This window comes from Genypterus blacodes, unplaced genomic scaffold (assembly GCF_046128005.1).
Source record: "Genypterus blacodes isolate CSIRO-AG114 ecotype Tasmania unplaced genomic scaffold, CSIRO-AGI_Gbla_v1 ptg000120l_1, whole genome shotgun sequence".
NCBI lineage: Eukaryota > Metazoa > Chordata > Actinopteri > Ophidiiformes > Ophidiidae > Genypterus > Genypterus blacodes.
In genome coordinates, this window is record NW_027466923.1 from 2,894,106 (window position 1) to 2,908,658 (window position 14,553).

The window sequence follows — 14,553 nt, forward strand, 5'->3', positions numbered from 1 at the left end:
CTTGGTGTGCATCAAAGGAAAATAATAGAAATGTTAATTATTTTCATTGTTATAACAGGGGGATATTTAAAAAGAGCTGTGATCCTTGGGTGAAAAAAAATCTACTTCAAAGGCTAAAGTGAGTGTTCAGTCAGCAGCATGTGAAGTTTAGCGAGCTGGTCGATCAGCAGCACGATCCATTCTGTCAGCAAATCTCACCTTATTGTTGTTAGCCTAGCAGTTGTGCATGTCACGTTGAAGAGCAGAAGACCATCTAAAGAACAGGAAGGGGGGGGGGGGGAAGACACAAATTATAAGACTCACTGCAGAAGGGAATGTGTGAATTCCTCTGAGAATGAAGCTTCAGGAAAAGGCACATGAAAGAACATTCTGTCCTATCGTACCTTACGTAACTCTTGTCACCCCATCCATCGCCTCGCCGTCTCCCCCGAATCTCTCCCACACTGTCACGCTCACCTGAGTCGGAAGAAAACAAAAAGTCTCTCATGCTGAGTTCATATCCTTTCAACTCATCACGCCGTTTCCTTTCATCTCCTGCAGGGGATGGCGTCCTCCGCCCGTTCCAAAGGAGAGCACAAGCAGAGGGTCTTCATAACGGTCTCGTTTGGCGGAATCAAGATCTATGATGAGCGATCAGGGGTGAGTATCGTGTCAGGGACGGGGGCCCCGTGGCAGAGCTCCACCGTGAGGGCCTCTGCCAGCTGCTCTCCTGTGAACCTACAGTAGGACATCCAGAGGGCACGCGCTCACACGGTTCAGTTCACAAATGACTGCCAGAGCCGCCATCTTGTAAGCCTGGCTGGCAAGCGGCACGGTTGACATATTACTACTGCTGCAATACCTGCAGAGAAGGAAAATGATTCACAAGGTTGCGAGGTTATGGATTTCTGCTGAAATGAAAAAAAAATAGATAATTTCCATGCTTTTCGTTGCCGCATTTACTGAAATATAAAACCATCTGTAAATGTCAATTCTAAAGGAGGAATAGCAGCTTTCCAAAGGATGCTTATAAAAGATTTAACTCTACAGCATCAAAGTACAGGCCTTACCTTTGATATATGTCCCGGAGTAAACTCCTTTAACGTAGAACTTTTAAGGATTTGCTTCAAGACCTACTTAAGATCCCTCAAACCCTGCCTGCCTCTAATGATAGAGCAGTGAGTGATGTTACGGTGATGTTAGGAGACAGGCTGTTTCCCCCTCTGTTCTGGCTTCCAGACCCCTGAAGGAGTAGGAGGCCTGCTGTTCCATTACAGGATGATCGAGGGGCTCCTCTCTCACCCGTCCTGGGGCGTAGCATTGGCTAGATAGGCCCACTCTGCTCATCAGCGCAAACCGATAATTAGCACTCAGTTCCACCTCTTAATGATCATCGCTGTTAATGCTAATTACACTACAGCCCCACATCGGCTGTCGTTAGGGTGAAACTAATAATTATGCAACAGCGCCTTGTCCCGTGGCTGCAGACCCCCGCCTCAGCTTCAACCATCTATTCCGGAATGGTATCGGCCTCCATGATACCATATTCAGTTTGAGCAGTAGTGATCCTGGCATGTCTTTTGGCCTTAATGAAGTACAACATTAGGCCCCCACCCCTACTTGCACCAAGCAACTCACTATCCCTGACAAGCTCATTTGTTGTTTGGGAAATCATGCCCCCTAATGCTCTTCATTTTATTTACTGATTACTGGCAGTAAATCACACTCCACGCTTATTATCCCAGTTGAGTTATTATGGTTAAAATGCGGGATCACTCCACCACCAGCAGTGTCAGCAAGTATTTGGTTGTGAATCCTTCACGTAAAGCTGATGTGACTCTCTGCTGCATGTAGTTTGGATTTTACATTAATCTGAAGCTTTACTACTGAAACACCCTGATGAATATGTGTAATACTGCCAACATTCAGAGGGAAACTCCTCCCCAGTGCTTAAGCTAACTGTATCTCTGCTAATAGGGGAGCAGCAGGTGGGCGTGTCATTCTCACTCCTCTTCTTATAATGCTTTATTGTACATTTGTATAGTCCCACTGGAAGGTCCTATTGCACACCCAGCCGTATAGCCGATTGGTGGAGAGGGATTCTCTCTTTGAATTGCCTCTCCCACGGTTTCTTCCTTTTTTTCCCTTATACATTAAGGTTTTCTCTGGAGTTTTTCCTCGTCTTCCTGATGTTGTGGGCCTCTAAAGCCCTTTGAGACATAGTATGTGATATTGGGCTATAGGAATAAAGTTGATTGATACTGTATCCTTTTGAAAAATAGCAAAGATAGATGGATAATTGATTCAATAAAATTAGTAAAATACCAAAAGTTATACCGGCTGAGTCAAGGGAAGATATTTGAGGCAACTTATCCGACAAATCAACACAAAAACAGCACACCGCTGATGACAGAGCACCAGTTGTTCCCCCTCTATAACAGCTCAGTATCAATTGTATTGCAATGTCATTTTGCACCACCCCATGAATCTGAGCCTTGCTATTTCCCAAACAAAGCACTTTGTGTCGGCAGTGAAAGCACTGTTTGTCTGTACCAACACCTCCACTTTTCTGCCACGCAGGTGCTCCTTCACCACCATTCAGTGCACGAGATCAGCTACATTGCCAAGGACACCAGGGACCACAGAGCCTTCGGATACGTCTGTGGGAAGGAGGGCCACCACAGGTTTGTGGCAATCAAGACCGCACAGTCGGTGAGTCCGTATGTTGTTTTATCACAAATATTCAAGATGTAATTGGTTATGGTAATGACGATACAATAGTTTGTTTTGAAGAGAACACCTGAAAACGTCTTATTAGAGGCTTTATGTAGGTTAGTTCAATGTAAAATGGAGGACATTTCCTTTCTTCAACATATAACACACCGATACACACTCATGAGTTCCAAGGCTAGAGAGCATTTATAGCTCATCCACCATCGCACAGCTGGCCAATCAGAACAGAGCGGCCTTTGTTTTGACAGGGAGTCTTAAAAAGTGTGTGAGGCAGTGCTGCAGCAACACAGAGGTGGGTGGAGGTGAGAGGTGTGATGTTTGCAGATCAAAACATTGCAAAGGTTTAATATTGACCTGTAAGTGAAAATAGAGACACTAAACTCTGTATATCCCGTCGTTAAAACACACATTTTAGGACTGAACTTAATGATGTCCATATCCATTCAGCCAAGCACAGCCAGTCATTGTTACACTCCTCCGCTCTCCTCTTGAACACCAACCCTCCTTTTCTTTATTCTATTCCTTTTTTCCTTTTCTTGTTTCCATTAAGGCTGAGCCTCTCATCATTGACCTGCGTGACCTTTTCACACTCATCTATGACATTAAGCAGCGAGAGGAGATGGAGAAGAAGGCCCAGAAGGACAAACAGTGTGAGCAGGCAGTCTACCAGGTAGGATCAAAGCACGTTTGTGCTTTTATTCTGTCTCATTTCCCATCCCGCAGTGAGATCACGCATTATAACTCAGTCAGTAATTCATTCAGGAGGCAACGTTTCAGGCTTCTCAAGTGCATTGCAGGCTTTGTTTGTCTGCTCCATTGATTTTTATGTTCAATATCTAAACATAATGTCAAAACAAATAGTCCAGATGCCTTTTGTTCGCTAGAGTCTCGTATATGTGGCAGGAATCTAATGTGCTCATGTGTGATTTCATTTCACTAAAGGGTGACGGGTTCAGTATGATCTATTCCTACACATATATGAGGAAAAACCAATGGGATGAATGTTTCTTTAGCCCTCAAAGGACTAACAATGGAACTCACATTTGGTCTCTACATGCATATATTATGACAGCCTGTCATAGATTGACATTGTACACGTGACGTCACTGATCATGTGATCTTTCTTGTTGTCGTTGTGCTGCGGCAGTAGTAGAAATCATGGTAATAGCTTCTGAGAGTCTCTATGAATGAGTATGTGAGACAAATCTGACAACAAAATTGCAACCTTGCAACTATTGGAGTTAGTAAACCTGACCTGCGGCTCTGTGGTAAATACAGAAAAGCACTATTTTACTCATTTACACCTAAAAGAACAGAAAGGTCAAAACAATCATCTTTACCCTCAGATCTTCATCAATTCTCTTCTTGACCAACGGCGCTTATGACCACATTGCAGGATTCCACACAATTTAACAATCTTTAATTTCAGCTCAGTTTCCAATTATGTCTGTATGAACGCATGATGGATAACAGATGGAAGTTCAAGCTGATGCGGTTCTACATTGAAATGTCACGAGACCATGGGTGTAACTCTTACAGCACAGTGCCAGATGTAACGCGTTGGTAAGGTCGAATAGCACCTGGCAACCATGTTCCTTCATACATAAGCTCTTATCAGCAGCATTTTTAGGGTTAATTATCACGCCGCTTATTTGCCTCCATTTTCTTAACCAGTGGCGTGAGTGCATTGCTCATCCTTTGGGGGTTAAAATAGCAAATTGAAGCTTTTCCTACATTCTCCATCTTATATGCGATACTGTAAATTCAGGCAAATGTGTGTGTGTGTGTGTGTGTCCGTGTACATTTTCTTTGCGTGCCTCTTCTGCACTGTATTTATGATGCAACACCCTCTGTCCCACACGGCCACACAGACCATTCTGGAGGACGAAGTGGACGATCCGGTTTACCAGGTAGGTCAGCAAGCACACAGACAGATCAGAGCTGGAATCAAACACCGAGCTGAACCTCGTTTTCTACTTCTCTGTTTTCACTTCACAATCTTGAATTGGTAATCAGGAAAAAAAAAAAAAACATAATTAAAATCTCTTCTCCAGTCACTGATCTGCTTGAATTAATGACTCATGATATCCCGCCATTCCAGTAATACACAGTAGGCCATCCTATCGGGCAGTTTTGTTCAACCATTCGACTCCCATTTGCCAGTGCAGTGTTGTAAAACCATATTTTTTAAGTTGATCTGTGTCAATGTTCTGATTTCTTCTGGAAAACACCCCCCCTCGTCCCCCCCAACTGGTTGTTCCCCCCTTTGCCCAGCGCGTTTCGGCTGAACATGACTTCCTGTGTCTGCTCACACTGAATACAGACAACACTAACTCTTACTCTGAATGCCCATGTTCAGTGGTACATCTACACACCTCCAAAAATCACCTCTGTAGTCAAATATACATACACCTCGCAGTTTCCAGTTATGTTGATGTTGGTTGATAAAGCTTCACTGCCAGATTCTTCGTTTGAGATCCGTGAATGAGGCTCACTGACCGATTGGAGGACTTTTGCATTACATCACTCGTGGATCTCAAGTGAATATTCTGACCTGGTGTCTGAAGAGGTGGAGCATCACTCTGCTGATGTTGAAGGAAAACCTCCACCTAAGACCTCCACATTGCCTTGAACTGCCTGACCTATTATACTTGTGCTCTTTCCTCTTCCCACCTCACGATTTTTCTTTCTCTCCTCCTCTCTCCCCACCTCATCTCTCTTTCCCCTCTTTTTTTTTTGTCAATATATATTCTCATTTCCCTCCACATCCACATCGTCATCGCTCCCTTGTGCTTTCATTTATTCTCGTCATGTATCTCTCTCATTCCCTCTCCATTTTATATACCAAACTCTGTTGCCTTACCCATCGCATTATTCTCTTCATCTCTGTGCTTTGCCCACTACTTCTGTTCTGTAGTACATAGTGTTTGAGGCTGGACACGAACCCCTCCGTGGCCCCCAGTCAGAGGAGAGCGTTTATCAGGTACAAAGCCAAGCATTGCCCCCTTTCCTCCCTTTTCATACTTTGTAATAGATAATAATACTGTCGGCTGTTTTCGTATAGTAAGATCATTGTAGTGAGAAAAAGCTAGCCAGAAAAATCTAAACAAAGCTGTCAGACCTAGAGAGGATTCAGGCCATGTTAGTGATGTCAAACATAAATAATGCAGCCGGTGTAGTTTGAAGCCGGTGCCTCATATGGAGTATAAGGCAGAGTCAAGGTCAGTTGTTTTGTCTGGATAATTCAGCCACAGCCTGTAAAAGCGGGCTTCCTTTTAGATCTATCCCACTTTGACCTTTAGACCATGTGAAGGGCCACTGCAGGGCTCCGGGGACCCGTTTTACAGTTTAATCCCAGCTCCGCATTCTCTCTTTCTCTTTCTCTTACTCTCTCTCTCTCTCGCGCTCTCTTCGTCTTTTCTCTCCTCTGACGTATCTTGCGGTTCTCTGAAGATGAAAGATGCAGAAAGAGAGAGAGATTAATCACTTGTCATGCCATTTGATCTCAGAACCAAGCGGGATCAATAGACTTGGGGGGCGGGGGGGATGTAACCGAAAGACCATGTTAACCAGTCAAGGGACAGACGGACAGCGAGAAAGGCAGAGAGGGAGAGAGGGGGCAACAGATTGTTCACTGGGCTTAATAGATAAATGTGAGAGACATGTAAAGGGAAGGAAAGAGGAACCAGTTGAGACGCACCGTTGCGGAATAACAAACGTCTTTCTTTATACTCAAAGAACCAATCGAGCTTTGTTTGTAATCAATATTGATTTAAGTAGAATTGATTCGTCGGCACAGCTGTAAGATTAGCATAACGCCATTCCTCTCAAACACAAACAAAATATTAAATCTGGATTGCTGTAGTAAATGTGCTTCTTTCTTAACTGCCCAGCCTGTTAAAATGAAAAAAAAATAAGATAAAATAAATAGAGGGATGTTGCTCTATTGCTCACTCTTCATTGAATCGACCTCCAATCCAACGCAGGTCCCCACCAGTCAGCAGAAGGAAGGGATCTATGATGTCCCAAAACGCCATTTCATGACTGTAGGTGTTTTTTGTTTTTATGATTTGTTTCTTCACTCTTTAACTTGCAAACCTCTCTTTAAGATCCTCTCCAAGGAAGTGACTTCTGCCAGCCTTCCACCTTATCCATCGATCTGATTTCAGATTTGGCCACACGTGTGAGCTCTGAGCACAAGACAAGAGGTTGTAAATTCTCTCGTGATGATGAGCTAAAGCTACAACGTTCATGCCTTGGCTGCCCGAAGAGATAAAACTAATTGAAGTCAGACGTGTCACCAATTTCACAGAACATTAGAGAGCCGGGCTTCGAATCCAAAAAATCCAATCCTGTGCAGAATTTGACACATGTAATGACCAGATGGTGGAGACAGAATCACTTATCACCGTGATTCTGAGAGCCTGTAGTGCGGTTTCAGTGGATTGGGCAGTTCTTCCATCTTCCTTAGAGGATGAAGACGAGAGGTTTGTAGGTGAGGTGGGTGTTTGGTTGAGCTGCATGCAGTGTAGTGTAGCCTCTACACAGAGGCCAAAAGGTCTCGTAGAAATCCACTTTAAATGATAAGAAATACATTTTCTGTAGTCAAATATAATTAAATATATATATAATACACTCCTCATATCATCAAATTTAAATATATTTGATCCAGGGAGATTTTAAGGCCACATTATGCTTCGTCCAACCTGGCCGACTGTTTATTCTTTTTCAGAATGCTCACAGTGGGGGGGTGGGGCTGTCATAAAAGGGGAGGGGCTAGTGTATTTGTGATTCGTCATACAATCGGTGATAACAGCACACACTTTCACATTGGGAGGGTGTGTGTCAACAGGAATTTTGTGTATTTTTGTGATGGCTTTACATTCATTTATGAAACAACAGCAAACACTTTCACTCTTCTCCCCGTAGCACAGACACAGACATTAAAACCTTACCTCACTTTCACACCTTATCATGCCAGTCTCTGCACACAGTGGGCAGATTTAGAACGCTGTTTGACTATCGGAAAAGAGGTTTCCGCCATTATCCAACCATGTCACTGGCACTTTGGACGAAGCACACTGAGGCCTTTAGGAGATCTTCATCACCATGCAGTCACCACACCATTACACTTTGATCATATAGAGAAACACTTTTTGGATTCACTAAACACTGAGAGAAAAAAGATCCCGTACAACTTTTGAACCCAAACATGCGACATGCCTCTCCTCTTACTGTTTGTGTGCTTGTTGCTCAGCATATCAAACAGATAAACTGTGCTGGCCCTCGCTATCTCACCACAGCAGCCCATGCCAGTATGAGTAGCAGCGCTTCCATATCTCTTAAGTGTTACTGCTTGTCTGTTCATTCAGTTGGAGCTTTTTGAGAGCCTGGAGCTCCCTCGATGTGTGTCAGTGCCTGCAGGCAGACCTCTGTGTAGAATCCTAATGTTTACCTTTTCCAAATTCTGACTCATACCCCACACTGTCAGTGGTTACACAGCGCCGTGCAGACTGTGAGATGCGTTATGTCCCAGCTTACTCATGAAGGACATAAACAGCAGCAGACCAGCAACACAGATTGCTGTGATTTCCCCCCTTTTTGATTTGTTGATTTAATTTATTTCTTTACTTTGTTGTCTTTGTACACGTGTCCGTTCCTTTCTAGCATGTAGATCCTGTCTGTTCTGTGTGGTTTGTGCTTTACAGTGATTCATTGTCTGCTTGTGCATGGCCCCAGACACATTTCATGCAACTTAGCCATCTAATAGTCTCTCCCATTATCCCCCCTCAGCTCCTTTAAGTAGGAGGACAGAGAGGGGAGCAGCAGGGGTCACGTCTGCCTATAGGTTACGGTGGCCTCATTGTCGCGGTTGGGTGGCTGGAGGAGCTTCTTCCTTCATGTATTCATTCATTCAATGAAATAAACCTCTGTGTATATCTGCTCACAGAGTGAAATCAGCATAATAATGCGTCCCCGGCTCTCACGGGCCCTCTTGATTGGCAGACATAAGAATATCTAATCAGAGGCTGTTTTATAGGACTGAATAGCCTTTTACCCACTCAATTATAGCAAACCATGAAAGATTCATTTTAGATCCATTTTCTGATAATGAAATGAGAGGGTAGTTGTGTCTTGCCATCCACAGCACAACTGCCTTTGTGAATAGATTTCATTCCCCACCCACCCACCAAGGCAAACACCATAGCCTATCAGAAGATGAATTCAACGTTTCATGACGGTGCAAATCTCATTGTGGAGATGTGTCACTCTACTTTGTCTCTCTCTCCCCTCATCCCTCGGCTCGCTTCACAGAATATCAACCACTTTGATCTTTTCGGCGACATGTCCACCCCTCCATCGGTGAGTGCGGCATCTGCCACCAAAAAAAAAAAAGCAAACCTGGAATGTGCAGTGACTTTTGGATGACTTTGATGGAAGTGACACTGTGTATGTGTGTGTGTGTGTGCGTGTGTGCATGCGTTGTTCTGTCTGCCCCCCCTTCCAGATGCCCCCATCACCTGCCAACACATTGGACCCTAGCAGGAGCAGCCGCCAGCAGCAGCACCCTCCTGCTGAGATGTACGCCCCCTTCAGCCCCACGTCTGTACCTTCAGGTAGCTGCTCAGGAAAACCAGAATAAAAACACTGTGTATTTTACATCAAAAGCTTATGAATGTAGCTGTGTGTGTATTAGCAGAATAACCTCTACAGTCCTGCATTGTAGTTTTAAGATATTCGATTTTTAACATTATTTCTCGACCATAGACAACCATTCAGACTGCGTGTCCTGTAGTAATACTACACTGGATGGCAGTAGAGACAGTGCAGGTAGCTTCCAGAACAATCATCTGATGGTCCATTGCCGGGTGCTCAGCGGGGTTACAAATAGGCAACTAGCACCATCATCTTTATGAGATTGTATTGATTCAGTCAAGCAAACAGTTTTAATGTATTATGGATTTATCGACACGAAGATAGATTGTCATTCAAGTTACCATGGGGAGGTTTTCAAGGTCAAGGAGTCCGGTTTGGACCCGATGACTTCATTTCCTTTTTTTTTAATGTGACAATTTTAACTGTGTTTTATTTACATCCTCCTCTCCCCTCTTGCTCTATTTCTTCTCCTCCATAATTCTGTTCCAGGTTATATGACCATGGGCCCGGTGCAGGCGGCCCAGTGGGCCCAGCAGCCATTTCCTGCCCAGGCTCAGACTCTGGCTTTCCCTGTGCAGGGGCCCCTCCAGGTGGCTCAGGTTCTTCCTGGTGGTCAGCCAGTCATCTGGAGCCAAGCCAACATTTTCCCAGCCACTCAGCAACAGTGGGCGGCCATGGCGGCTTACATGCCGGCCCAGGCCGTGGGGGTTGGGGGCCATGCCATACCGACTGCAATGCTCCAAGGCCTGGTGCCCATTACCACCATGTGCCCCCAAGGCTGTGACCTATCAGCACCCTCCTCGGCTATCACCAGCCCCCAGCACACAGCTGATCCGACCCTGCTCCAGAGGCAGCTGAGCCTCGGGAAAGAGGGTCTGGGTATGGACTTAGACGCAGGCGAGGGCCCGTCGACATCAGGTGCAGGGGTTATGTCAGCAGCAGTAAGCAGGTGTGGGACCCCGGGCCTCATGAGTATACCTGACACACTGGGATGCAGTCAGCTGCTGCCACCTTCAGCTGCTCTGACCCATGAAGAGGAAGGGAGCTGTAGTGACCTTGATCTCTCCAGGATGACCTTGAGCCCAGGCACATCCACTTCGCCATCCACTGAATCACGTGAGTATGCTCTCACTCCTGATACAGTTAGCCAAACCATCAAGAATACCTTCTTCGTGAAAAATAAAAAGCAATTAGAAATCAGAATTAGAAATGTGTCTGTTTCTTGTTTCTTTATAAAGGGCCTGAGAAACTGTTTAAAAAGCTGTTTCTGCACAACTGAGATTGAGTAGAATACTGATTCTGGACATTTTCTGTTGGCAGATCATCTCAGATTCATGCTCCCTCCTGACCAAAAGACCATTGACCTTTTTAACACTCTGGGGTCCAGATAGGGCAATAATTACCAGTCCATCTCATTTTGGGTTCACAGTATAAAAGGAAACTTGGGATTCTTCCTCATGCTATTTGTTATTACCAAGAGGAACAACTGTGCTGTAGGGATGCAATAATTGAAAAGAGTTGTATTTGATCATGTAGAATACTGAACATCAGGTGAAATAGAAAGGAAAGGCAGGAGATGACATGCAAAGGGAATGATCCATATTTGATTCCACTGATTCGGCACCATAGGATATGCATAATATTGCATGATATTGAAATATATTCATAGAACAGATTAGCATTAATCACAATAATTATTCCAGATTGAGAGTCTCTGTGAATCTATATGAAATGAAATAAATCACTTTGGTTTGCAGCATCCACTCCAGCCCCTCAGCAGAGCTCTTCATCAGATTGCCCCCCCTCCCAGGCCAGTGACCCTCCCACAGATCACTCCCCTGTTGACCTTGAGGGCAACTCCACCAACGCCAAGGAGGAGCAGTCGGTGAGCACTCCCCCTCTCCCCTGGGTCGCATCCCGATCATTAAGATCCACGGGTTGATTGATTTGACAATTGACTGACATGATGCCGAAATCTATCACTGGCTATTGTTATCCAAATCATCTGTTCTTCAGTAGAGCATCAATGACGTGTACAAGGCAACATTTGGATTTATATGTGACTTATTGGCTTTTTTCAGGTAAAATGTAAATTCAATAAATAATTCACAAAATAAGCAGAAAAGGTCAAAGATGATTGTAAGCATTGGCAAGTGTCTTGATTGGAGCATATAATGAGGTAAAATTATGTTTTGTTGCAATTATAGTTGTCCTTTGCCTTAACCCCCCCCCCCCTCTCTCTCTCTCTCTCTCTCTCTCTCTCAGGGATCTGCTGTAGCAAGGTCCATCTCTCCAGAGCCTACTTCAGCTCTGGATTGTCCACAAGACCAGATCTGTCCACAGGAAGACAGCTAGAGAGAACCACAAACAATGAGTGGGTTCATCTCCTACTTTCCATCTTTTCTTTCCATCCGTATCACTCAACTCCCTCTCTCGTGTTTCACTCTGACAAATTTTTGCTTCCACGTGTTGTGGTTGTAGCGTTGTTGTCTTTACGCCACTTTCAATCATACAAAAGGAGGATCATTGCTTTCTGGATGAGGAAGGCACACTGTTGCCATCTAGCGGTTAGGTTAATTACTGCACCGATACTGCTCCATGATTTGAATAACGTTGCTCCTTGTCTTTTCCTTTAGGAGATGGAAGCTCTCAAAGCCAGGACAGAGGCTCATCGGAAGGAGAAGAAGAGAGTAGAGTGACTGTGAAGAACAGCGGCTCCCACAGCTGGATTACACAGATGTGTTGTGTATTTTCAATCTTTAAAGGAAGTTTATGTAATAAGATGGATATTTTAGGATCTGATCTGCTTTCCTCCAGAGGATGTAAACTCATCAGCATGACAACCAGACTTCGGCTTTAGCGTCCAATCAGATGAAATCAACCAGGAAGTGACCTTTGACCCTCCTGTTACGGATTAGTGAGCCAAACAGCCATGGTGACATTGATGATGCAAATTATTTTTTCAGAACATTGAGGAAGGAGCAGCATCCTAATTGTGGTTGACCTTCAGTTTGTTAACTGCCACCAGCAAAGCCTGTGCACAACAGATGGATTTACTAAATGTTCTCATAGTGTTGCTGAAACCATTTGTCCATTTGCATGAACAGACTTTGTATGGTAGATTGGAGACAAACGGCTCTGAGCAAAACCGATCTCTGCAGCTACGACAGATCAAAATATGAATTTGATTTTCTTATTTTATAAGCTGTGAATTGTTCGCTGGTGACACTGAGTCATTGGAGAAATCAAATGGCTTTGAAGCAGCAATGCTGAAATCAAAATTGCCAAACAACTATTTTGTAAATAAGATCTTCCCTGCCCCCATATCTGAGCCTTTGTGCCATAAGAGAGCTCTCTACGTCTTGGATGCCAACGTCCTGTGTTTCTCTCAGCATCGCCCTACCAGCACCTCCATTTTCGACGTCTGGATGTTTGTTTTGTTTCTGCTGCCATTTTGTTTTGAAGAATGGCAATGTCTTTGTTTCGGTTCGGTTTGTGACTGTGAATTTGTGTTACATGGTCATGCAAAACAAATCCTGCTGTGTCTGTTAAAACATGACAGATAAAAGAAACGAAAGGGTCCCCAAACATGAAACATACATTGAGAACTCTGCTCGGCTTCTTCCTTTTTGGCACGTTGTCCTACATGTCTTTGTTTCTAGATATTCTTCATTTCCAAAATTGTTCATGATCTGCTTTCATTCTCTTGTATTTCTTGAGGAAATTAGATGAATAAGCCAATATGATATGGCCTCTCAGTGCACACAGTAACCAGGTCATTGTGAGCATTTGGACATATCGCAGATCTAGTCCACCCAAATGGCCCAAAATATTTATATTAAAGAGATTCCACTATAACTTCAAGACTTGCTGTGATGAGAGAAGATGCTAATTGTACTTTGTTACGCTGGTAGCCCAAAATATTGAAAGTGTTTTATGAAATCAGAAATTGTCATAAAAAGAGAGAAGATGACTTTTTTTATACATCTATTACTTCCCCATACACTGTATCCATTCCACTGTTCAGTCACAAATAAAATATCACAAGTCCCTTTTGTCTATTATCCCTATTTTTCATCGGACCAACTTATGTAGCATCATTTTGATTTGACTGATGGTCAAACTGATTTTGAAGTCATAATGCTGTTTCCCAGTACCAGAATCATCTAAAATTGGTCAAACAAATGTGATTGTGTGGTTTCTACATGGTTTCTGTGACATGATGCCGCTACCCACCTTTTGTAAGTCAGGTACCAAGTTTCCTGTATTTTTTGTGCTGTTTCTGTTTTTTTGCAGCTGGATTCCAACAATAAGATGAACAGACCTGAAGTCTGTAGCAAATACTGAATAAAATGGAAGCGTCGCCTGCATAAAGAAGCACAGATCCCAGATCCTGCCTTTCTCAATGCAGGCACCCTTACTAACCAGTAGGAGTCACTGTTGCAGCATCAAGGTCTAGATTTTAAAAACAATTTATTTGATTGCATTTTCTCTTTCTTTTTTCGCCAATCCTCTTCTCTACTAAATGTACAGCCACCCATACGTAAAAAATGTGTGAGTTAAACAAACCAAAAAATAACGTAAATGCATCAGATCAGGTCATCCATAGCTTGGATCTTTGGAAATAAATCATGACTAAAAAGCTGTATGGGGATGCAGACATCAGGAATGGGTTCACATTATGGAATGTTCTCATTGGTGTCAGTGTGGTTGGAGATGAACTTAACTGTGTTCCCACGGAGTAATAAAATGTGTGTTAATGGAGAGGACATATGAACACAGTTGGTGCAGGTCACAATAACTTGTCTTTGAGATCCCTAACAAGCTTGTTTTCTCAGGGCAAACTGAAGGGTTTGTGTCACATTATTGCCAAATTTCAAAAAAACAAGTGTTTATGTTTTCAGCTGACTGTGATAATGTTGGGAAACGGGGAGGGTTAGGAAAGGGGTCAGAATATTGTAGAAGAATGAGCATGTGTCAGTGACTGACACTGGATGGAAGAAGTAGAAGTCATAAGTATGTGGAGACAGTGACAGTATCAGCTGTATGACTGATGATTCATGGGATTGTGTCATCCTGTAAAACCCAAATCAGTGAAGGTGTACAAAGTTTAAAGGTTGCAGGAACATAAACAAGACCTGAATTATTTGGCAAAATACCCTAGTAACAGGAATATCTGCTGTC

General features: G+C 43.6%; 1 protein-coding gene across 1 annotated transcript in view; it reads left to right on the plus strand.

The window, feature by feature from the left end:
• The window catches only part of LOC143010150 (disabled homolog 1-like), a 36,784-nt gene extending 23,405 nt beyond the window's left edge, over positions 1-13,379 (plus strand). Inside the window, exons 5-16 of the mRNA XM_076162350.1 lie at positions 541-639; positions 2,560-2,691; positions 3,263-3,382; positions 4,584-4,622; positions 5,630-5,695; positions 6,699-6,758; positions 9,028-9,075; positions 9,221-9,329; positions 9,859-10,485; positions 11,127-11,254; positions 11,635-11,743; positions 12,006-13,379. Of these exons, the coding sequence (XP_076018465.1) occupies positions 541-639; positions 2,560-2,691; positions 3,263-3,382; positions 4,584-4,622; positions 5,630-5,695; positions 6,699-6,758; positions 9,028-9,075; positions 9,221-9,329; positions 9,859-10,485; positions 11,127-11,254; positions 11,635-11,724 (1,518 nt within the window). The 3' untranslated portion in view covers positions 11,725-11,743; positions 12,006-13,379. The remainder of the gene's footprint in view (positions 1-540; positions 640-2,559; positions 2,692-3,262; positions 3,383-4,583; positions 4,623-5,629; positions 5,696-6,698; positions 6,759-9,027; positions 9,076-9,220; positions 9,330-9,858; positions 10,486-11,126; positions 11,255-11,634; positions 11,744-12,005) is intronic.
• The last annotated feature ends 1,174 nt before the right edge of the window (positions 13,380-14,553 follow it).